At 43.2% G+C, this 24,516-nt stretch overlaps 1 protein-coding gene across 1 annotated transcript; it reads right to left on the bottom strand.

The window, feature by feature from the left end:
- Positions 1 to 85: 85 nt before the first annotated feature.
- sgms2a (sphingomyelin synthase 2a) lies at positions 86 to 23,558 on the bottom strand. Its single transcript, XM_065003793.1, has 6 exons — positions 23,437 to 23,558; positions 9,733 to 10,340; positions 9,211 to 9,328; positions 6,857 to 7,010; positions 5,707 to 5,873; positions 86 to 916 (listed from the first exon to the last, which is right to left on the bottom strand). Exons 2-6 carry the CDS (start codon positions 10,185 to 10,187, stop codon positions 731 to 733), a joined length of 1,080 nt encoding a protein of 359 aa, XP_064859865.1. The 5' UTR covers positions 10,188 to 10,340; positions 23,437 to 23,558; the 3' UTR covers positions 86 to 730.
- Between the last annotated feature and the right edge of the window lie 958 nt (positions 23,559 to 24,516).

The following is a 24,516-nucleotide window of genomic DNA, read 5'->3' as shown; positions in this document are numbered from 1 at the left end:
AGAGAACGGGTGGTGTGATTGGTGCGTTGATAGATGACGAAGGCAAAGGGGTTGAAGTAGTATCTGCACTTTGATTGGACAAAACTGAAGTCAACGTGTTCTTTTTTTATTATGAAGGTATAAATTATGGTACATTAGGACACACATTCATATGAGACTAAAAACTAAATGCACATTGAATGCAAATTAAATGAATACACAATATAAAACATTGAAAACAAACATCTTAAAGTTTGCAATTTAAAATTGCATGCATTTCTATTTAAAGGCACATTTTGGAAATTATATATTTTTAAAGTACTTAATATTCATTAAATCTAATTGATGTAAACGTAATAATGTATAGCTCTATAAAATTCTATTTTTATGTTGGAGTTTTGAGTAAAGCTGCAAGCCAGTGGCAAAGCGCTGCATGACATCGCAACATGTTGACTTCAGTTGAGTTTGTTACAGTAACATTCACAAGAATAAAGAACATTTTCAAATAAACGGACCTCATAAATAACATACATTGTAGTGGTGAAGTACACAAGGACCCAATGTGGACTATGTTATTCTTCTCACATACTTTCCCTATATGACCATTTCCTCACAAACTTCAACTATCCTTCACATAATACTTTAAATCACATAATAGAGCATAAATACTGCATGAATACAAAATAGGTTGGGGTGTTCAAAGCAACACTGGCGGTGAAAGCCTGGTGAACACGACCCTGAACTGGAGTCCCTACTCCTCCCGCAGGCTCTGCACTGCACTGTACTTCTTACAGGAGTTCTTAAGGCAGGCAGGGGGCCAGGTGATTGGCCAGCAGAAGGAGCAGGGCACCTGGGTCTGCACGTTCCTCTCAAAGAAGTTGAACACGGGGTTCCACCAGGTGTTGGTGAGGTAGTTGTTGGGCGAGCACCGCAGGGCCTGTCAACAAAAACAAAAGACAACTTAAACGTGAGCATTACATCATAGGAGACTTCAAATCGCTGGTACTGATACCACCACCAACACAGTGCTGTGGATGATGCTCTACATGGTCGTGTATCCAGATATCTAAGGTACTACATCAGAAAGAGGGGTGTGGAGGACCAGTTCAATGGAACCTTAAGAGAACTCCTTGTTGAAGCATGATGTAGTACAGTGCCCAATCATAATGCTATGTGTAACATATCCAGTGTCCTGTTTCCCAACGCTCGTTGCTTTGTAATAAGGTTTTCCATGTAATTTGTACCCGTTCACACCACAGAGAGGGTGCAGGCGGAGATCGATGCAGTGGTGGGCCCAGACAGGGTCCCGTCTCTCACTGATAAAGGCAGCCTGCCGTTCACGGAGGCCACCATCATGGAGGTGCAGAGGATGACTGGTGGTCAGTTAAGAACAAATTCTTATTTACAATGACAGCCTACCCCGGCCAACGTTGGGCCAATTGGGCGCCGTCCTATGGGACTCCAAATCACGGCCGGATGTGATACAGCCTGGAATCGAACCAGGGACTGTAGTGACACCTCTTGCACTGAGATAGAGTGCCTTAGACCGCTGCACCACTCGGGAGCATTAGCACAACAAACAAAGACAAGAGCCTTACTGAAGAATAAATAGTCCTCTTTTTATTTGTTTTTGTCTTTTAGCAGATGCTCTTATTAAGAGTAACTTACAGGAGCAATTAGGGTTAAGTGCCGTGCACAAAGGGCACATCTACAGATTTCACCTAGTCAGCTAGGGGAATGGAACCAGCAACACCTTTCAGTTACTGGTCTAACCTATTAACCGCTAGGCTACTACCCAGTGTGGCAAAAGGCAAAAAAGATCAGACCCCTCCCTCAATGACCGGTCCAGATCCAGAGCCACATTTATGGGCTCTAAGACCAACTATTGACTGGGAAATAAAATAAGAAACTGCCACAACAGCATGCAACCAGCAGAGGGTGCCAAATGCACGGGAACTACAAGTACTGAGCATTAAACAAGAACCAACCTACAGGAAGACTGAGGAGGAGTGGTATGAACAGACCTACCAAACCAACGCCCCAACGGAAGAATACTTATGGGCATCAGTGCTGAAGGAACTAACATTGGACTAAGTGCTACATAATCTTGAGCACGCGGCAAAGAAAAGTGGCAAGGACATAATGTAATGACACACTGTGCTAAGATAGGGGGAAGATGTTCGGGAGTGTAATCTAACTGAGTGTCTAAAAGAGGTATAAAATGAGGAGAGATCAGTGCCTAGGCATGATCCTCAACCCATATGATTTGGACATCATAGAGAATCATCAGACCAGGTAAAATTACCTTTACTATACTCTGTTTGTATTGACTACTTTGACATCAAGGCACGAGCAAACTATTGACTGGTATATCTTAAGAATTGTGTTGTACACTGGAAGCTCACACCACATAAAAAGAATAAGAGAACAAGGTTGTGAAAGAGAGAACTTCACCCCTCAACAGCGCGAGGCGTAGAGAACTCTTGGGAGCAACAAGTTCCATCTTTAGTGTGTCAGTGACAATTGCAGTTTGGCAAGATTGAAAAAGCCCAGAAATAAGTAAAGCCTCGTAGTAGCCAAGAGTCGATAAAAGGGAATCAATATCTAAACAGTAGGCAGTAAAAAGTGGAACCATAGGAAATTCGGACTAAATAAGAAAATTATAGTATTATAAACAGCGGAGGCCAAAATATTACTACTCTTATAAAGAGCAGTTTGGGGAAGGACCAAGGGAATAGAGCTTCAAGGTAAATATATGGGTGTTTGCTTTGTTTAAGAGTTATAAGAAGTGTGTTAAGCGATTTACATTTGCAATATTATCTGGCATAGTATAGCGCATTAAGGATTGATTGAGCATTATTGATGTATTAGGACTGTAGAACCATTGAATTGTAATAACGTGTATAAGACAAAAAACAGAGTGACTTAATAAAAGCTTGAAACTTTGACAACTAGGCCAGATTAACGATCTGGAGAGCAAACACCTTTGACACTCTCACTGAACAGAAAGTGACCCTGGTTATAGGTTAAATTGCACTAAAGAATATTTCATTGTGTAGACAATAATATATCGTTGGAAAAGTCAATACATATAACAATACTAGTTTCCCAGTGACTACTAGCTGACCAGCATAATAACTAACAGAAAACAAGTTATTAGGTATTGATATATAAAAGAGGAAGACACAAGGTAAGGGAGTATAGGAAGAATCTATAAACATAAAGTAATAAAGAACTCATCTATCCAAGGCCCCATACTAGACCGGGAAATAAGGGAGTGACAACGTGAACAAAGGAACAAACCCAACTCACGCGAAGGGCCATTACGAATACATAGAAGGGTCTAACCAGAGGACGGGGTAGAGGCTTTTGCTGCAGACGACGGGCAAAAGTCAGCACCGTGACACCAGCCAAAAACAATTGTAGACTTTGGCATAAACATTTATCAATAGTAGTAATATGGATATGTAGAACATCTCATTTTGTGCAATTCAATAATCAATGAAATTGTTAACAGTCAGGCAATTGACACAACTACAAGGGAAGGAGCTGTAATAGCCTAGTGGCGGCAGAGTAGCCTAGTGGTTAGAGCGTTGGACTAGTAACCGGGAAGGTTGCAAGTTCAAATCCCCGAGCTGACAAGGTACAAATCTGTCATTCTGCCCCTGAACAGGCAGTTAACCCACTGTTCCTAGGCTGTCATTGAAAATAAGAATTTGTTCTTAACTGACTTGCCTACTTAAATAAAGGTTAAAAAAATAAAAAATAAAACAAGTAAATGTCAGGCCCATTTATGATGTCAGTCTTAGTTTTGACCAGCAGGGGGAGTAACACCATGTCAACACATTATAGCACTTCTATAACCTACACCTTGTGATGACACTGCTATCAAACAAACGTTCACACTTGTAATTCACAGAACTATGGGAGGTTTACACAACATTTCCCTGAAACATGAAGGTCATTACGTTAACATTACGTTAACATTAGGTTAATCATTATGTAAACATGCAGAAAGCGGTCGTCTTTTGAGGTAAATCTCACAGGGTGGGTAGAGCCATCTATCATGAACCTAGCCAGGCCTAATGGATGAGGATGAGGGTGTACTCAGTCGTGTAAACACTGTGGTAGGTGGTTCAGAAGTGTGTGTGAGTGCTTCTGGCATTGCACGTGCACACACGTACAGCTAACCTTGTGGGACACACAATTCAGTCCCATTAAAAATCCTATTTTCCCTAACCCGTACTCTTACCCAAACCCTTAACGTAATTCTAACCCTAACACTAATTCCAACCTTAACCCTAAACCCCCCTAGAAATAGCATTTGACCTCGTGGGGACTAACATCATGTCCCCAGTTGGTCAAATGATTGTTTGTTTACTATTATTGTGGGGACTTTTGGTTTGGAACCATTTCTTATTGGTCTATTAACTTATCACCTGGTGATTTCACCAGGCAGGCAAAAACTACATCCCACTAAAATTGCCTGAAATTTCAGCCTGCCTTTTCAAACAGCTCTTACATTACAATGGCATTATCATAATTTCACATATTATGCCAACCTCGGTGTCACAATATACATAAAACACAGGTAAATCAAGTTTTTGACAGCACTGGGCCTTTTAAACTGCTGTGTTGTCAGTGTTTTCTTGCTCATCCACCAAGAGGTCTACAGAGAAAGCAGTAGAGACTGAACAAGCTGCTTGTCAAAAAGGGACACTTTTTCTACTTTGTCTCATTCTCACTGGTGGGTGTAATTCAATTCATCTTGTAAAGAAGATTCTAAAGCAGCAGTATTCAACTCTGACCCGAGGAGATCCAGAGCCTGCAGGATTTCTGTTCCACCTGATAATGAATTGCACACACCCGGTGTCCCAGGTCTAAATCAGTCCCTGATTTTTGGGGAACAATGAAAAAATTGCAGTGGAGCTGGTTTCAAGGTCCAGAGTTGAGTTTGAAGGTTCTGAAGCCTGGTAAGCCGTTTCTGCTGGATAGTATCAGTCCATCTGCAGTATCATCAAGAATCTACTTGATCATCTGCTGTATTATCTATCTGCTTCTACTACATGACAGTATCATGTCACCTGGACGTTGGCCATGGTGTGGTACCACCAGAAGAGAAACGATGACTCTATCTACATCACAGGAGGTTGGTGGCACCTTAATTGGGGAGGACAGGCTCGTGGTAATGGCTGGAGTGGAATAGGTGGATAGGTGATCTAGAATAGGGGATTCCATTTGTTCTGTTCCAGCCATTATTATGAGCCGTCCTCCCCTCAGCAGCCTCCACTGGGGGGGGGGGGGGGGGCTCGTGGTAATGGCTGGAGTGGAATAGGTGGATAGGTGATCTAGAATAGGGGATTCCATTTGTTCCGTTCCAGCCATTATTATGAGCCGTCCTCCCCTCAGCAGCCGACTGATCAATATCTCACCTGGATGACCAGAAGAGAATGTGTCATTTATTTTTAAGATGTTTCATTGTGACATACACCAGATAGGTGCAGTGAAATGTGTTGTTTTGCAGGTCAGCCATAGTAGTACGGAGCCACTGGAGCAAATTAGGGTTAAATGACTTGTTTAAGGACACAGACAGGTTTTCACGTTGGGTATTCCAACCAGCAAACTTTCAGTTACTGGCCTACCCCTCTTAACACCTAGGCTACCTGCCACCCCATTACTATATCTAGTATCAGCATCATTCTAGATTCTACAGTGTCAGCATGTCACCTGGACGTTGGCCATGGTGTGGTACCACCAGAAGAGGCGTGAGGTGATGAAGTAGGCCACCACCACATCCACACTGTAGTGTTCGTGGGCCACCAGAATACACACCACTCCCACAGCAGCCAGCAGCCAGCACATCAGGTGGTACCACCAGAACGTCCGCGGGGAGTCTGGACGAGACAAAAACACACACAGGAGGTTCTTTCATTTCATTAACCTGGTCAATGTTAAGTGGATGGCCATATACACATATGAGTCTGGAGGAGAGGGGGGGGGAGGGGGACAGACAGACACACACGGGGTTGTGTAATGGTGGAACAAACTCCCTCACGACGCCAGGACAGCGGAGTCAATCACCACCTTCCGGAGACACCTGAAACCCCACCTCTTTCAGGAATACCTAGGATAGGATAAAGTAATCCTTCTCACCCCCCCCCCCCTTAAAAGATTTAGATGCACTATTGTAAAGTGGCTGTTCCACTGGATGTCTTAAGGTGAACGCACCAATTTGTAAGTCGCTCTGGATAAGAGCGTCTGCTAAATGACTTAAATGTAAATGTAAATGTGTATGGGGTCAGTAAGGTCAGACGTTGCATCCTCTTGAACAAGTCCCACACAGGAGGGAAGATAATAGATCAGGGCTGTCAAACTCATTCCATGGAGGTCCTTCTTCCAATTAAGACCCAGACAACCAGGTGAGGGGGGAGTTCCTTACTAATTAGTGACAAGAGAGAAGTGAAAACCCACAGACAGCCCCTTAGAATTAGTTTGACACGTGTAATAGTGCAGGGTTTCCCAAACTCAGTCCTGGGCCCTGCTTGGGGGACCGTTTAGTTTTTTGCCCTAGCACTACACAGCTGGTTCAAATGATCTAAGCTTGATGATGAGTTGGTTATTGAAGAGGGGGAGAGGGGGCAGGGTTTGGGAAACACTGTAATAGAGGATCAGGCCACACCTGGAAAATGTCCCTCCATCAATCAAATGTATATCTGCCTGGTAACATTACTACATAATCCAGGATGCCGTAGCTATGGGACCTTGTTTGACCTAACAGATAATCTAACCTAGATGAGAATATGATATACTTGTTAGTTATTAATAATGAACAGTATTTAGATGTGTGTGTGTGTGTGATATTTTATCCAGCACTCACACTCTTTAATAAACAGGTAGGTGAGGGTAAGCATGACGGTGTGTCCGCTGTAGAGGAAGTCACCACACATGAGGTGGGAGCCGGTGATGGACAGACCGCCGCCGGAGATCAACGTCAGCACACGCTGCATCTTAGCGTGAGAGTCTCCATACAGCTGAGAGAGAGATAGGAGGGAGAGAGAGAGAAGGGGGGTGAGAGAGAAAGAGATAGGAGAGAGAAAGAGAGGGGGGGGGGCGGTTGAGAGAGAAAGAGGTAGGAGAGAGAGAGGGAAAGGGGGGTTGAGAGAGAAAGAGATAGGAGAGAGAGGGAAAGAGGGGGGTTGAGAGAGAAAGAGGTAGGAGAGAGAGATTAGCTTGACAGACAATACAAGCAGCTTCAGTTAGAGGAATAAAGAACATTATACAAAACGTCATTGTAACATCACTGCAACACAAACGATGTTCCCGTGTGGCTCAGTTGGTAGAGCATGGCACTTGCAATGCCAGGGTTATGGGGGACCAGTACAAACAAAATATTAAAAGTATGGACTCGCTACCGTAAATCGCTCTGGACAAGTCCATCTGCTAAATTACGTACAGTTGAAGTCGGAAGATTACATACACTTAGGTTTGTTATTAAAACAATTAGGACATCTACCTTTAAATAGCTTGGGAAATTCCAGAAAACTATGTCATGGCTTTAGAAGCTTCTGATCATTTGAGTCAATTGGAGGTGTACCTGTGGATGTATTTCAAGGCCTACCTTCAAACTCAGTGCCTCTTTGCTTGACATCATGGGAAAGTCAAAAGAAATTAGCCAAGACCTCAGAAAAATAATTGTAGACCACAAGTCTGGTTCATCCTTGGGAGAAATTTCCAAACGCCTGAAGGTACCATGTCCATCTGTACAAATAGTACGGACGTTTAAACACCATGGGACCAAGCAGCCGTCATACCGCTCAGGAAGGAGACACGTTCTGTCTCCTAAAGATGAACATACTTGTGCGAAAAGTGCAAATCAATCCCAGAACAACAGCAAAGGACCTTGTGAAGATGCTGGAGGAAACCAGTACAAAAGTATCTATATCCACAGTAAAACGAGTTCTATATTGACATAACCTGAAAGGCCGCTCAGCAAGGAAGAAGCCACTGCTCCAAACCGCCATAAAAAGCCAGACTACAGTTTGCAACTGCACATGGGGACGAAGATCGTACTTTATGGAGAAATGTCCTCTGGTCTGATGAAACAAAAATAGAACTGTTTGGCCATATTGACCATCGTTATGTTTGGAGGTAAAAGGGGAGACTTGCAAGTTGAAGAACACCAACCCAATGTGAAGCATGGGGGTGGCAGCATCATGTTGTGGGGGTGCTTTGCTGCAGGAGGGACTGGTGCACTTCAAAGAATAGATTGTATCATGAGGGAGGAAGATTATGTGGATATATTGAAGCAACATCTCAAGACATCAGTCAGGATGTTAAAGCTTGGTTGCAAATGGGTCTTCCAAATGGACAATGACCCCGAGCATACTCCCTAAGTTGTGGCAAAATGGCTTAAGGACAACAAAGTCAAGGTATTGGAGTGCCCATCACAAATCCCTGACCTCAATCCTATAGAAAATGTGTGGGCAGAACTGAAAAAGCATGTGCGAGCAAGGAGGCTGACAAACCTGACTCAGTTACACCAGCTCTGTCAGGAGGAATGGGTCAAAATTCACCCAACTTATTGTAGGAAGCTTGTGGAAGGCTACCCGAAATGTTTTACCCAAGTTAAACAATTAAACAAAGGCAATGCTATCAAATACTAATTGAGTGTATGTAAACTTCTGACCCACTGGGAATGTGATGAAAGAAATAAAAGCTGAATGAAATAATTCTCTCTACTATTATTCTGACATTTCACATTCCCAGTGGGTGGTGGTGATCCTAACTGACCTAAAATAGGGAATTCTTACCAGGATTAAATGTTAGGAATTGTGAAAAACTGAGTTTAAATGTATTTGGCTAAGGTGTATGTAAACTTCCGACTTCACTTGTAAATGTTTGGAAGTGTTAATATGAGCCTGTGTTAATGGATAGAATTGTACCTATCCAATGAAATTGCATTTAAACTCGCCAGTGTCGTCATCTTTCTCCCATCAGATCAGTGTACCACAATACCCAGAAAACCTTGATTCCCTGGGGCATATATTTCCAATCGAACTCAAGACCGGATGCGATAATGTTTGTGTTCGAATCCAAAATGGCTTTTTTATGAGCAGCTATTGAGCATGGCAGGCAGATCAATATGAGTTCTGGAGGGAGCCAGGATGAGATCACGGCAGGACGTGGTTCACATGCCACAGCTGACACACACACACACACACACACACACACCTTGGGGGCACAGGTGAAGTGATTGCCGGGTACAGGAAGGGTTGTGATGTACATGGTGACGCAGCGGTACAGGTAGAGGGTGCCAATCAGGAAGAAGAACCTCCGACCTGCAATCGACCTGGAAACAAACACACAAAGGGAAAATAAATGATGTCATCAAACAGGCCACTGTTAAAAGGGCTGTGGAACATTTCTCTTGGACATAGAACATTGGAGGCTGCTGAGGGGAGGACGGCTCATAATAATGGCTGGAACGGAGCCAATGGAATGGCATCCAACCATGTGTTCGATGTATTTGATACCATTCTACCTCCCCAATTAATTCCTCCCCAATTAACGTGCCACTAACCTCCTGTGACATAATAATAATGAAAATGTCATGTTCAGCATATCGTAGCACTTCATATAGCCTACAATCACTGTCTTATACTGTTAAACCTGAATGTTGTATAGTCTGGTTAGAATTTCACATACATGGGGATAGCCTGTGACACAGATATCCCAAGATAACCGTTCTCTTACTTGTATCTGAGGAAAAGCCACTGTATAATCCAGATTCCCACCAGGAGCATGCCGTTGATCTCGGTGACTGTGAACGCCCACTTCACCCGGTCGATGTAGTCAAAGAACTTATCGGGCAGTGGCGGGCTGTTCTCCTTCTCCGGGACCCTCTCGTGGACGACCGTGATGACCACGGTGGTCAGGACCAGGTTGAAGATGGCGTAGAAGAACGCGATGGCCGTCTTCCACCACTCCGTGGGCAGCCGGTTGCCCTTGGCGTCGGGCAGCGAGATCTTGACGTAGTCCCTGTGGTGCCCGATGACCTTGCGTAGGCATCGTTTCGTGTCCTCCGGAGTGTTTTGCCCGTGTTTGGGGCAGTTGGCGTTAGGGAGGACCCCAAAGACACTGGCGAGGACCCCGCTCTCACCATCCATGCCCGGGTCCAGATGGGATGCAGTCGGGTCCACGAGCGCCATGGTCCAACACTGTCTACTGTCCACACACCAATGAAGAGCTCTCTGGTTCACCCAAAGTCAGCTAGTGCCTCTGAGGGGCCTGGATAAATAGGAATTAGTCCTTGTTGTTGGGCCTACTGTATTTGGTTTGACTGAGGCAAAGATGTCTTCCCCCTGAAGAAGAACAAGAGGTTAGGATTTCAGTTTCATTTTGGTTCAAAAGGTGTTTACTGTGTGCTTGTTTCCTGCAGGAGAAAGAAGACTCTGGAGAGACTTGAGCCGTAATGGAAGGATGGAATGCCTATCTGTGGGTAATTATTGGCTAATGTTCCCTCATTGTCTTCAATTTGGCTGGAGACAGACATGTCTGTTGGAAACTCATGACAACCTCTTCTCATTCTTCAGTTAACAACAAGTACAGTACACTAATATCCACCACCATTCCATTAGCAAAAGGACAGTTGTAAACTGAGATACTAATTAATAATACCAGATGTCAAGGAAGTCATCATTACGAAATGCTAGTAGGCTACATATGTAGGATCTTAATCTGATCTGTTGCAGGAGGACATTTCAAATGTGCAGTATATTTGAGGTTTAAAATGGCTTCTGAAATTTGTAATTTCCAATTTGAAGTTTGACTTGATTCTGCCCATCAATTTTTTTATCAAAACCTACAAACATTTCCATTAAATATAATCCACATAATAATTCAAATTTCCTGTTGCTGCAGGATTATCTTCCTGCTATATCCTGCTATATATTAAAAGTAATTTCCTCACCATCTTAAATAAGCATGCCCCTTTCAAAAAATGTAGAACTAAGAACAGATATAGCCCTTGGTTCACTCCAGACCTGCCTGCCCTTGACCAGCACAAAAACATCCTGTGTCGGACTGCCACAGCATCGAATAGTCCCCACGATATGCAACTGTTCAGGGAAGTCAGGAACCAATACACGCAGTCAGTCAGGAAAGCTAAGGCCAGCTTCTTCAAACAGAAATGTGCATCCTGTAGCTCTAACTCCAGTTTTGGGACACTATAAAGTCCATGGAGAATAAGAGCACCTCCTCCCAGCTGCCCACTGCACTGAGGCTAGGTGACACGGTCACCACCGATAAATCCATGATAATCGAAAGTTTCAATAAGCATATCTCTACGGCTGGCCATGCTTTCCTCCTGGCTACTCCAACCCCGGCCAACAACAGTCTGGACCCTCTCTTTCTAAAATTATCCACCGCCATTGTTGCAACCCCTATTACCAGTCTGTTCAACCTCTCATTTCTTCCGAGATCCCTAAAGATTGGAAAGCTGCTGCGGTCATCCCCCTCTTCAAAGGGGGTGACACTCTAGACCCAAACTGTTACAGACTTATATCCATCCTGCCCTGCCCTTTAAAGTCTTTGAAAGCCAAGTTAATAAACAGATCACTGACCATTTCGAATCCCACCGTACCTTCTCCGCTGTGCAATCCGGTTTCCGAGCCGGTCACGGGTGCACCTCAGCCACGCTCAAGGTACTAAACGATATCATAACCGCCATCGATAAAAGACAGTACTGTGCAGCTGTCTTCATCGACCTGGCCAAGGCTTTTAACTTTGTCAATCACCGTATTCGTATTGGCAGACTCAATAGCCTTGGTTTCTCAAATGACTACCTCGCCTGGTTCACCAACTACTTTGCAGTTAGAGTTACGTGTGTAAAATCGGAGGGCCTGTTGTCCGAACCTCTGGCAGTCTCTATAGGGGTACCACAGGGTTCAATTCTCGGGCCGACTCTTTTCTCTGTATATATCAACGACCTCGTTCTTGCTGCTGGTGATTCCCTGATCCACCTCTTACGCAGACAACACCATTCTGTATACATCTGGCCCTTCTTTGGACACTGTGTTAACCAACCTCCAAACGAGCTTCAATGCCATACAACACTCCTTCCGTGGCCTCCAACTGCTCTTAAACTCTGGCAAAACCAAATACATGCTTTCAACCGTTCGCTGCCCGCATCCACCCGCCTGACTAGCATCTCTACTCTGGACGGTTCTGACCTAGAACACGTGGACAACTACAAATACCTAGGTAGACTGTAAACTCTCCTTCCAGACTCATATCAAACATCTCCAATCCAAAATCTTTCAAATTCGCAACAAAGCCTTCATTCACTCTGCGAAACTTACACTAATAGAACTGACTATCCTACCAATCCTCGACTTTGGCGATGTCATCTACAAAATAGCTTCCAATACTCTACTCTGGATGCAGTCTATCACAGTGCCATCCGTTTTGTTACCAAAGCGCCTTATACCACCCACCACTGCGACCTGTATGCTCTAGTCGGCTGGCCCTCGCTACATATTCATCCCCAGACCCACTGGCTCCAGGTCATCTACAAGTCTATGCTAGGTAAAGTTCTGCCTTATCTCAGCTCACTGGTCACGATAACAACACCCACCCGTAGCACACGCTCCAGCAGGTATATCTCACTGGTCATCCCCAAAGCCAACACCTCTTTCGGCCACCTTTCCTTCCAGTTCTCTGCTGTCAGTGACTGGGACGAAGCTGGAGACTTACATTTCCCTCACTAACTTTAAACATCAGCTATCTGAGCAGCTAACCGATCGCTGCAGCTGTACATAGTCCATCTGTAAATAGCCCACCCAATCTACCTACCTCATCCCCATATTGTTTTTATTTACTTTGCTGCTCTTTTGCACACCAGTATCACTACTTACACACCATCATCTGCTCATCTATCACTCCAGTGTTAATCTGCTAAATTGTAATTACTTTGCTTCCTTGGCCTATTTATTGCCATACAATCCTCATGCCATTTGCACACACTGTATATAGACTTTCTTTTTTTTCTATTGTGTTATTGACTGTACGCTTGTTTATTCCATGTGACTCTGTGTTGTTGTTTTGTCGCACTGCTTTGCTTTATCTTGGCCAGGTCTCAGTTGTAAATGAGAACTTGTTCTCAACTAGATAACCTGGTTAAATAAAGATTAAATAAAATAAAATATCAAACTAGTAAATCCTATATCTGTATGTCCCTTTCATTGCCAACTCTTCAACTATCAGCTCCTGTCCTGTGATTTAAATAGTTTGGCTTTAAAATACCACATTTTCTCCCCAAAAAACCTGCCAACCTTCCAGGCAAAAAAAACGAATTGTCGTTTCTCTAAATAGGTAGTCCAGGGATGATGCCAGAACCAAAATAGGAATCACTTCCCCAAAATTTTTCAGAATGTAGCCTAAGCAAGGCTGCTGGTTTGCTTTAATGCAATAGAACATTAGTACATGAAAAGCCATAGCTCCATAATAATGATTTCGGATTAGGATGATGATGAGCAGGGAGGTGGTGGAAACTTCAAGATGTTTACTGTGATTCCACTGCTCTTTATATGTAGGATTAGAATGATGATGAGCAGGGAGGTGGTGGAAACTTCAAGATGTTTACTGTGATTCCACTGCTCTTTATATGTAGGATTAGAATGATGATGAGCAGGGAGGTGGTGGAAACTTCAAGATGTTTACTGTGATTCCACTGCTCTTTATATGTAGGATTAGAATGATGATGAGCAGGGAGGTGGTGGAAACTTCAAGATGTTTACTGTGATTCCACTGCTCTTTATATTTAGGATTAGAATGATGATGAGCAGGGAGGTGGTGGAAACTTCAAGATGTTTACTGTGATTCCACTGCTCTTTATATTTAGGATTAGAATGATGATGAGCAGGGAGGTGGTGGAAACTTCAAGATGTTTACTGTGATTCCACTACTCTTTATATGTAGGATTAGCAAATGAAGGAGATAGAGTTTACTGTACTAGTCATTCCTGGCTGTATCAGCTTAAATCATCCTTTTATCAAAATGCTCTTTGTGGTGTTTACAACTGCAGGCTACTCTAGGGTGTTGACGTGAGTGTTTATTTTAACCTTTTGTAGTTGGATATTTCCCAGAAGCACTGGCTCATTTACTCTTTGAAGGCTCTTATTTTGGTGACTCTGACAATTGCACCAGACAGCCTACTTCTCAGACCTGAGTTCAAATACTATTTGAAACACTATTGCTTTATTTGTGGTTAATTGAGCTTGCATGGCTTAATGGACCAATAGAATAGTCCAAAAACTACAAACCCCACCCACCTGGCATTCCAGGCAGACTAGAGCAAACACTCAAAAGTATTTGAAAGATTTCAAATAGTATTTGAACCCAGGCCTAGGGCTTTTATTTGACTGCAAGTTTGTTCTTCTGTCAAGGAGGATCTGGAACGCTGATCAAACCATTTATAGCTCCTCCCCTGCCTGAGATTATATACCCAGCCTCCTCTCTATATCCTCAGCTGTCAGGAGCGGTTCCAAATGCAGGCTTCACATGTATAGACTATGTGTTCTGCAAGACTGCCTCAAGTAGTTACAGTGTAGAAGCTGCTCACTGTACACCATGTCACATGGCTTGTGTCGTCCACCTTGCATGGATGTTAGGAGATACAGGAAATGGCGATTGGTTGGGAGATGCATGTAGTACATCTGTATGTAGTTGCTGTATGAAGTGTGCTGGCTGGACAGACTGTCACTGTACTGTAGGCTAGGTCTGAGACTTGAGAGAGAGAGAGAAATAGGTAGAGCGAGAGGAAGAATTAGAGAGGAAGAGGGAAAAAAGAGCCAGAGTGGAGAGGTAGAGAGAGATAATAGGTAGAGAGGAGGAAGTAAACAAAGAGAGAGAAGGAGAGACAGAGGGAGGTAGACATAGATGGGTAGAGAGAGAGAGAGAGGGGTGTCTGTGGGAATGACTTAGAACCTATGGACTCTCTCTCATAAAGGGAGGACACCAATCAGGGGGGCTTTGTCCCGATGCACAAGAACACACAATCCCATTGTACCAGCTGACAATCCAGGTAAAAGACACACACACACGTTCAAACACACACAATGCATAGACACATTACACCGACTGCACTGTACTTTGAGGTTTCTTTGACCTAAGAAAAGAGAGCCCAGCCCATTGCTTATCCAGCTCTCAAAGTGAGGGCATCTGGCTTGATTGAAGAGTCCTAAGCTAAGTATAACCTCTGACTCCAAGGCCTACTACAAATGAAATCCTCAGCCAGGGGGTGGATGGATGACTGAGACCACGGAGTTGGTATCTTCTATCACAGATACAGATGACAGCCTTAGTATAGGGAGGCTCCAGTGTACCTGCGAGATTCACACGGCCAAAGAGCAAAGTGTGTGTGTGTGTGTGTGTAACCTGAGACTGACTGAAACCTATTGACAGACACACCTCTCCTGCGTCACATTCCTCCAGGTGCACACACACACACACACACAGAGCAAGGGGTCGCCTTCTGAAATTCAAAGTGAATTTTTCTCTGTTGTCTTTAATTATTAGAGAAAATGTTATTGCAACCACATGCTTAAACTCTCAAAAAGTGAACAACTGTAGCTACAAAAATAAAGAATTGTTCATTTGATGTGGGAGTAACAGACAGTTTACTGTCAACTTTCCAGAGGTGGACAAACTAGCCAAAACAAAGGACCATTACTTACCTAAAGCCACAGGTCCGTTGACTAGTGGTTTCCATTCGCGCGCCAGAATAAAGCACAGATTCTTGGACACAGGAACATGAGTTTATTTGGGACTGAGCCCTTTTACTTTTCTTTTGGGTTGAAGGGGACCCCCATTTAAAGCATCCGTGAGGTCTGAGGTGTTAAACCCTGGTGCCAGGTCCTTAGTAACTAGTGTGTATATATCTGGAATTGATTTAGTGACTCAAAGAGGGTGATAATAATGGTTGGTTAAATACATGTTTCCAAGTTTAGTTGTTTATTGAAACTGAATTGATATGCAGACTTCACAGACCATGTTGAAACTGAATTGATATGCAGACTTCACAGACCATGTTGAAACTGAATTGATATGCAGACTTCACAGACCATGTTGAAACTGAATTGATATGCAGACTTCACAGACCATGTTGAAACTGAATTGATATGCAGACTTCACAGACCATGTTGAAACTGAATTTAAATGCAGACTTCACAGACCATGTTGAAACTGAATTTAAATGCAGACTTCACAGACCATGTTGAAACTGAATTTAAATGCAGGCTTCACAGACCATGTTGAAACTGAATTTAAATGCAGACTTCACAGACCGTGTTGAAACTGAATTTAAATGCAGACTTCACATGTATAGACTATATGTTCTGCAAGACTGCCTCAAGTAGTTACAGTGTAGAAGCTGCTCACTGAACACCATGTCACATGGCTTGTGTCGTCCACCTTGCATGGACGTTAGGAGATACAGGAAATGGAGGAATAATCATTCAGAACTTTACCTTGTGTTTGTGTTTATTCTCAAGTTAAAAGGAATAGATTGTGTTGTTTCATATACTGTAGAGGCATGTTATATTTCCGTAGGTGGACCTTAGAGGTATTTTACCCACTAGGTGGAAGCACTGCACAATTTTATGTAAGGTTTTCAAATTGATGTAGTAGTTCTGTCCTTGTCTATTAAATGTTCTGTATTATGTCATGTTTCATGTGTTGCTACTACTTTTGCACCGGCTAATGGGGATCCTAATAAAATACCAAATGGTTAGGCCAACACAGTCCACATGCTGCCTATCTACCCACCCTAGATACAATTTCCAAACTGATATGAACAGGTCCCTCAGAAGAGAGGGCTACTCACGGAATTTGAATAGCAAAGTAGAGTACTTTGCACCTGACCCGAAATAGGCTGCATCCCGGTGTTCCAACTGAGCCTTCTAGTGTACTGTTTAAAGAACTGTACGGTGGAGTCGTAACGTTGCCTTAGGCAGATTGACCCGACAGTACAAAACATGGTTTCATTCACCGGGGGAAATCGCCCCAACAGCAACACTGAAAGAGAAAATGATTAAGTAATAAGGCCCGAGGGGAAGTGGTACATGAGCAATATACCACAGCTAAGGGCTGTTCTTATGCACGACACAACACGGAGTGGTAGAGTAAAAAGGAAGAGAACGCAACACAGCATGGTATAGTATTCCACTATTCCAATACAGGAGACATGAACCAAAAAGGATGCCAGTAAAATGTACTTTAAATGGGGATAATCTCTGCCTGTTCAAGCTCTCTACCTCTTTTCAGTTCATGATGTGAGAGGACTTCAGGAATGGCCCTTTTCTATTCTCCTGCACTTCACAAGCTTCTGCCGCCTTTTGAAAGGTGCGAGTGCATCTCCGGCTTCCAAAATGCATCTTATACTGAACAAAAATATAGAAATGCAACGTGTTGTGCTGAATTCATTTTTTTAACCTTTATTTAACTATTCAAGTCAGTTAAGAACAAATTCTTATTTTCAATGACAGCCTAGGAACAGTGAGTGGGTTAACTGCCTGTTCAGGTGCGGAACAACAGATTTTTACCTTATCAGCTCAGGGATTCAATCTTGCAACCTTTCGGTTACTAGTCCAACGCTCTAACCACTAAGTTACCTGCCGCCCCGAGATCTCAGAAATGTTCAATGCGCACAAAAAGCTTATTCCTCTCAAAAATGTTCCACAAATGTGTATTTCAACCCTATTCTTAGTGAGCATTTCTTTTTGCCAAGATAATCCAGCCACCTGATATTAAACATTACACAGGTGCACCTTGTGCTGGGGACAATACAATGTCACTGTAAAATGTGCAGTTTTGTCACACAACCCATGTATCAAGGTTTGAGGGAGTGCGCAATTGGCATGCTGACTGCAAGAATGTCTACCAGAGCTGTTGTCAGATAATGTTCATTTCTCTATCATAAGTCGCCACCTCCTGCCAAATTCTCTAAAATGGCATTGTATGTCCAACCGGCCTCACAACCACAGACATGTGTATGGCGTCGTATAGGCGAGCGGTTTGCTGATGTCAACATTGTGAACAGAGTGCGCCATGGTGGCGGTGGGGTTAAGGTATGGACAAGCATAAGCTACAGACAATGAACACAATTGCGTTTTATAGATGGCAATTTGAACGCACAGAGATACCGTGACGAGATCCTGAGGCCAATTGTCGTGCCATTCATCCACCGCCATCACCTCTTGTTTCAGCATGATAACGCATGGCCCCATGTCGCAAGGATCTGTACACAATTCCTGGAAGCTGAAAATGTCCCTGTTCTTCCATGGCCTGTCTACTCACCAGACATGTCACCCATTGATCATGTTTGGTGTGTACGACAACGTGTTCCAGTTCCTGCCAATATCCAGCAACTTCGCACAGCCATTGACGAGGAGTGGGACAACATTCCACGGGTCACCACAATCAGCAAGTTTCGGATAGAACACCACCTTCCTGACTCACAGATGTTTCGCTTTCTCTTATGTAACAAGCTGAGAGGATGGCTGTAAACCAATAACTACGGTCCTGACTGTTGCTCTCTGAACAAAGCTCTATTAGGAATCCTATATCAGTAAATGATATAGACAAGTAACCACATCAAAGGCAACATGTCCTTGTCAAGAAGCCTTCTGTCTCCTCTCCTTCTGTAGCGCTGAGGCCAATACTCAATGTTTTGATGCTTCACTCAAGGCTATCAATCAATGGCAGGTCCCTCAATGCTCTCTCAAGGTTACAGACAGTGCAGAGAGCATCATAAGGGCTAAAATATGCTACAGGGCTTCTATGAGTAAGTAAAGGTGTGGATATAAGTCTATAATTTATTTATATTCATATTTACTGTAACTAATATTTTTCAGATGAGATTGAAAATATTTCTTTCCAATGGTGTCCTCAGCATGACTGTACTGTGTACTGACCTGCAGGTCAACAGATAGCTTCTCCACCAGGCTAGTTTTCCACTGGCCCTCCCAGATGGGTGCACAGCAAAGCCTGTTTTCCAGCAGTCCCTACTGCTGCACCCAGTTCTCTCTCTGAGTCTACAGGGATGGGTGGTGATGGGAAAACTGGCAGCCAAACCTACCCCACATGCTCACAGACTGAGTAATGGATGGCACTCCACTCTCCTCATGTTAGCTATACTAGCTATTTCTAGAGGAGCCGCCCCAGTTGCCATGAAAGCTGTATTTTACTCTAGAGGAGTCGTGAAACTGCGGCCACCATTTTGGGTCCCACATAATGACATGTTACATGACAGCTGTCCAATTATTTAGTCAGATTCACCATCAAAGGGAGGGTTAAAAATAAAGCAGAGTCAGTACCAGAAGTGACTCGGCCCTGTGGAGATCAGAGCTCATCATAGTGAAGAGTCCCATCCAGAATACTATTTTCCCTAACCCCTAACCTTAACCCTAAAACTATACCTAACCCTCAACGTAACCCCTAACACTAACCTTAATTCTAACCCAAATTGTAACCCTAACCACCTAAAATAGCATTTTTCCTTGTGGGGAGTGGCAAAATGTCTCCACTTGAGGATAGTTAAACACACACAGTTAAACACACACACACACACAAACACACAGCTCCCACAGAGAAAGAAACATACACTATTCAAGAGCTTTGCAGTTTAGTTTAGAAATGTTTGGAAAGCAATCATCATCATATTTGAGGAGACATTTTATGGGGAGCTCTAAGTGGACTATGATGCTAAATGCAGCTTCGAAAATATGGATGTATGTTTATGTGAGAGCAGTTAATTATGCATTTTTAGACAGTGGTTTACATACACTGTGAAGGCTTTATGGCACAGCACACAATAATGGAATGAATGATGGCAGGTCAGGAATCAGTGTGTCCTTTCCCACTGTCCAATCAATGCGGTTGATTTAAATAAAGTTCAGTCAGTGAATAGATAAATGCACAGTAATCAATATGAGGTACTGCCTAACAGAGGAATATTGACATATCGTTGTCTGTTAATAAGACCTTTTTAGAAACAACCCAAATTTCCACATTTACTTTGCCTTCTTCAAATTTCTTAGATTTGAGCTCATAATCATTGAGTCTTCTTCTTATTGCAGTGATCGCTCTCTTTCTCCGATACCTCTCCTTCTCACTCAACAATAGGGGCAACAGCATTGGAAGGTCGGCCAATTTAAATCCGTTTACCAAATTTTTACCAGCATGTCACATGTGCAACCAGAGGGAAAAAAATCCTAGACCACCTTTACTCCACACATACACTACAGGACTGTTTTGATATCACAGACTGGAATATGTTCCAGGATTCATCCAATGGCATTGAGGAGTTCCCCACCTCAGTCATCGGCTTCATCAATACGTCCATTGATAACGTTGTTCCCACAGTGACTGTACGCAAGAATATCCTGCTATGCTCTCAGACGAACCATCAAACAAGCAAAGCGTCAATTCAGAATTAAGATTGAATCCTACTACACTGGCCCTGGCGCTCATCAGATGTGGCAGGGCTTGAAAACTATTACAGACAACAAAGGGAAACCCAGATGCGAGCCTACCAGATGAGCTAAATGCTTTTTATGCTCGCTTCGAGGCAAGCAACACAGTAGCATGCACGAGAGCACCAGCTGTTCTGGATGACTGTGTGATAACGCTCTCAGTAGCCGATGTGAAAAAACCTTTAAACATGTCAACATTCACAAAGCCACTGGCCAGACGGATTACCAGTGTGTGTACTCAAAGCATGCGCAGACCAACTGTTCAAGTGTCTTCACTGACATTTTCAACCTCTCCCTGACTGAGTCTGTAATACCTACATGTTTCATGCAGACCACCATAGTCCCTGTGCCCAAGGAAGAGAAGGTAACCTGCCTAAATTATTACCGACCCATAGAACTGATGTCCGTAGCCATGAAGTGCTTTGAAAGGCTGGTCATGGCTCACATCAACAGCATCCTCCCGGACACCCTAGACCCACTCCAATTCGCATACCGCACCAACAGATCCACAGATGGCGCAATCTCAATTGCACTCCACACTGCCCTTTCCCACCTGGACAAAAGAAACACCTATGTGAAAATGCAGTTCATTGACTACAGCTCAGTGTTCAACACCATAGTGCCCACGAAGTTCATCACTAAGCTAAGGACTCTGAGACTAAACACCTCCCTCTGCAACTGGATCCTGGACTTCCTGACTGAGGCCCCTTAGGGGTGTGTACTTAGTCCCCTTCTGTACTCCCTGTTCACCCGTGACTGCATGGCCAAACATGACTCCAACACCATTAAGTTTGCTGACGACACAACAGTGGTAGGCCTGATCACCGACAATGATGAGACGGCCTATAGGGAGGACTACAGAGAACTGGTAGTGTGGTGCCAGGACAACAACCTCTCCCTCAATGTGAGCAAAACAAAGGAGCTGATCGTGGACTACAGGAAAAGGCGGGCGGAACAGGCCCCCATTAATATTGACGGGGCAGTAGTGGAGCAGGTCGAGAGTTTCAAGTTCCTTGGTGTCCACATCACCAACGAACTATCATGGTCCAAACATACCAAGACAGTTGTGAAGAGAGCATAACAAAACCTTTTTGCCCTCAGGAGACAGAAAAGATTTGGCATGTGTCCCCAGATACTCAAAAAGTTCTACAGCTGCACCATCGAAAGCATCCTGACCGGTTGCATCACCGCCTGGTATGGCAACTGCTCGTTATCTGAACGTAAGGCGCTACAGAGGGTAATGCATAAAGCCCAGTATATCACTGGGGCCAAGCTTCCTACTGTCCAGGACCTATATACTTGGCGTTGTCAGAGGAAAGCCCATAAAATTGTCAGACTACAGTCACCCAAGTTATAGACTGTTTTCTCTGTTACTGTACGGCAAGCGGTACCGGAGCATCAAGTTTAGGACCAAAAGGCTCCTCAACAGCTTCTACCCCCAAGCCATAAGACTGCTGAACATTTAATAAAATGGCCACCAGACTATTTTCATTGACCCCCCCCTCCTCCCTTTTGTACATTGCTGCAACTTGTTGTTTATTATCTATGCGTAGTTACTTCACCCCTACCTACATGTACAAATTACCTCAACTAACTGGTACCACCTGTATATAGCCTCGTTATTGTTATTCTTATTGTGTTACTTTAAAAAATATATTATTTACTTTAGTCTATTTGGTAAATATTTTCTTAACTCTTCAACTGCACTGTCGGTTAAGGGCTTGTAAGGAAGCATTTCATGGTAAGGTCTACACTGTATTCGGCGCATGTGACATAAAGTTTGATTTGATTAGCATTGTAAAGTTCAAGCCTGTCTTCCATCAAGACATAGGACCAAATAACATGTGCATGTTCCTACTCTTTTACATGGAAAAATAATTCACCGGCAGCACATAGCAGTAACTTTATCCTTCCCCCTTAGAAGACCAACATGGGCAGGTCTCCGGTCGGCTGAAACCACTCTGTTACACCCTGGTGGCTTAGCCACACATGGGTGGGTGCCTGGTGGATAATTTCAGGGTATGGAGACTGCCTGGGTTCCAGGATTACAGGGCGCTGCGGCGGGGGTGTGTCTGTGTGCTGAGCAGCAGGTCTCCACATTTAACATGTACTTTTCAGGAGCAGCCCTGGTTAGTTAGTAGGACACACCACCTTCACTTACCACCATGTTCTAAAAGGGGCACCAGGGTGAGGTGAGGGTTCCACCATGGAAATAGTCATTATAATGTTAAGGGTTCCGTGAGCTGTTCTGTCTCTTGTAACTCAATGGAAGGCCATTTCCAGACTTTCAGAGACCTGCTGCAATTGGAAATGGGCCGGTATTGGATTAATGTAATGTAATTAGACTAAGAAACATTTGAACATCTACTGTAGCCTATGTCGTTGGCTTGTACATTAAACGTATTCTATTCAAATACTGTATAGTTAGCATAGTTTAGACGTTCAAAAAGAACATATCACCTGTAGAAGTGTGCCTTGTCTACAGTATTTCCTGTTCCACGTCATGCTGCCAATGAATGATAACGAACCTGTTCTCTTGGCCCTAATAAAGTATCTCCACATGACATCCTCATTTCGTGCACAGTATTAGGCTAGTATTCTTTCACCACTCAGGCATCTTTGCTTGCTAATTTAATATAGGGAAAGATCATGTTTTAATTTGGAAACTAGGCTATTTGGAACTGTCCATGACTATAGGCTACACAGTGAATGAAAGAAAAACGTATTTTGTTGTCGAACTACAATGACGTGACCTACTGGCAACATAACATAAATTGGCGATACCAACCTAGATCACAATAATTATCTTCACACGTTGTAATATTCATTCCATATGATGCAATTCACTCTAGGATATTTAGTAGCCTAGCATACGTGCATTTGGTTATAATTCATTTTATATAGAGCATATCGTTTATCAACCTACCTGTCTTGCTTGGGATCCTCTCCAGTTGTGCGCCTTGTTCTTTCAGCGATCAAACTCCTAATGTTTACATGGCTGAAATGAACTCTGTCTTTGAGCGTGCGCTCCTCCCATATGCAAACATACAGTGGTCCAACCCCTCTGTGTATTACTGTACAGCCTAGCCTACAGTCAGCTGCAGAAACTGTCGCCAAAAACATCACTTATTTACGTACCTGCCCACTCCTTTGTATAAAGATTATTTAATAGCAAGCATACAATTGTTTCACCTGACCAGAGGTGATAGACATGATAAAGCAACCTTCCAATTCCCACCCATTCAAAGATATATTGCATAGCATTTTGAAGTGCAAGATATGCATTTCAATCTTTTTCTAACTTCCCATAATGAATTAGGACTACAATGTATACAACTGGATATTTGATTGCAATTCAATTTATTAAAAAATATATATATTTTTTAACTCATACAAAACATCTAAGAAATAAACATGCTCTATTTAAACCAGATTGTTCACGCTTCAAAAGAGGTAAAGCCTAGTCTTAGCCAACTAGGCCTGCATGATGATTAAGAAAAATAGGCTATTTATTCCCAGGCCTGTTCTGTAATGAGGACATTGGATAAGTACATAGCCTATCATCACACTTCTTTCTTTGATGTGGGGTTAGGCGTTTTCCAAAGAAGCAAACTACAGGGCCAAACATATGCAACATTTAGTCGGCAACAAGTTTAAGTTTACAGTGAAATTCTTCACAGATTGATTTTAATGTTTTGTAATCAAGTCTGTCTTTACGATAATTGTTTTATAGGTTGGATAATATTTTGTATGTATTTTTTCATGAGTAGGATTTGCCACAGTACGCGATATAGTTATTTAAATAAGTTATTTCCAATCATATAATTGAATTGGAAAAAATCGAACTGGAGCCAACAAACTAAAATGTCTAATATGAATATGTATTTTATCCAATGTGCATTCCGCACTTATCTCCGCGATGCACACCACCGGTAATAAATAACTGGTCCAGGATATGTTATGTAATCTAGCTCTGTCATCCATAGTTGTCATCACCGTGTCGTTT

This window comes from Oncorhynchus nerka, linkage group LG18 (assembly GCF_034236695.1).
Source record: "Oncorhynchus nerka isolate Pitt River linkage group LG18, Oner_Uvic_2.0, whole genome shotgun sequence".
NCBI classification, from domain to species: domain Eukaryota; kingdom Metazoa; phylum Chordata; class Actinopteri; order Salmoniformes; family Salmonidae; genus Oncorhynchus; species Oncorhynchus nerka.
This window is presented reverse-complemented; position numbering and strand designations above follow the sequence as displayed.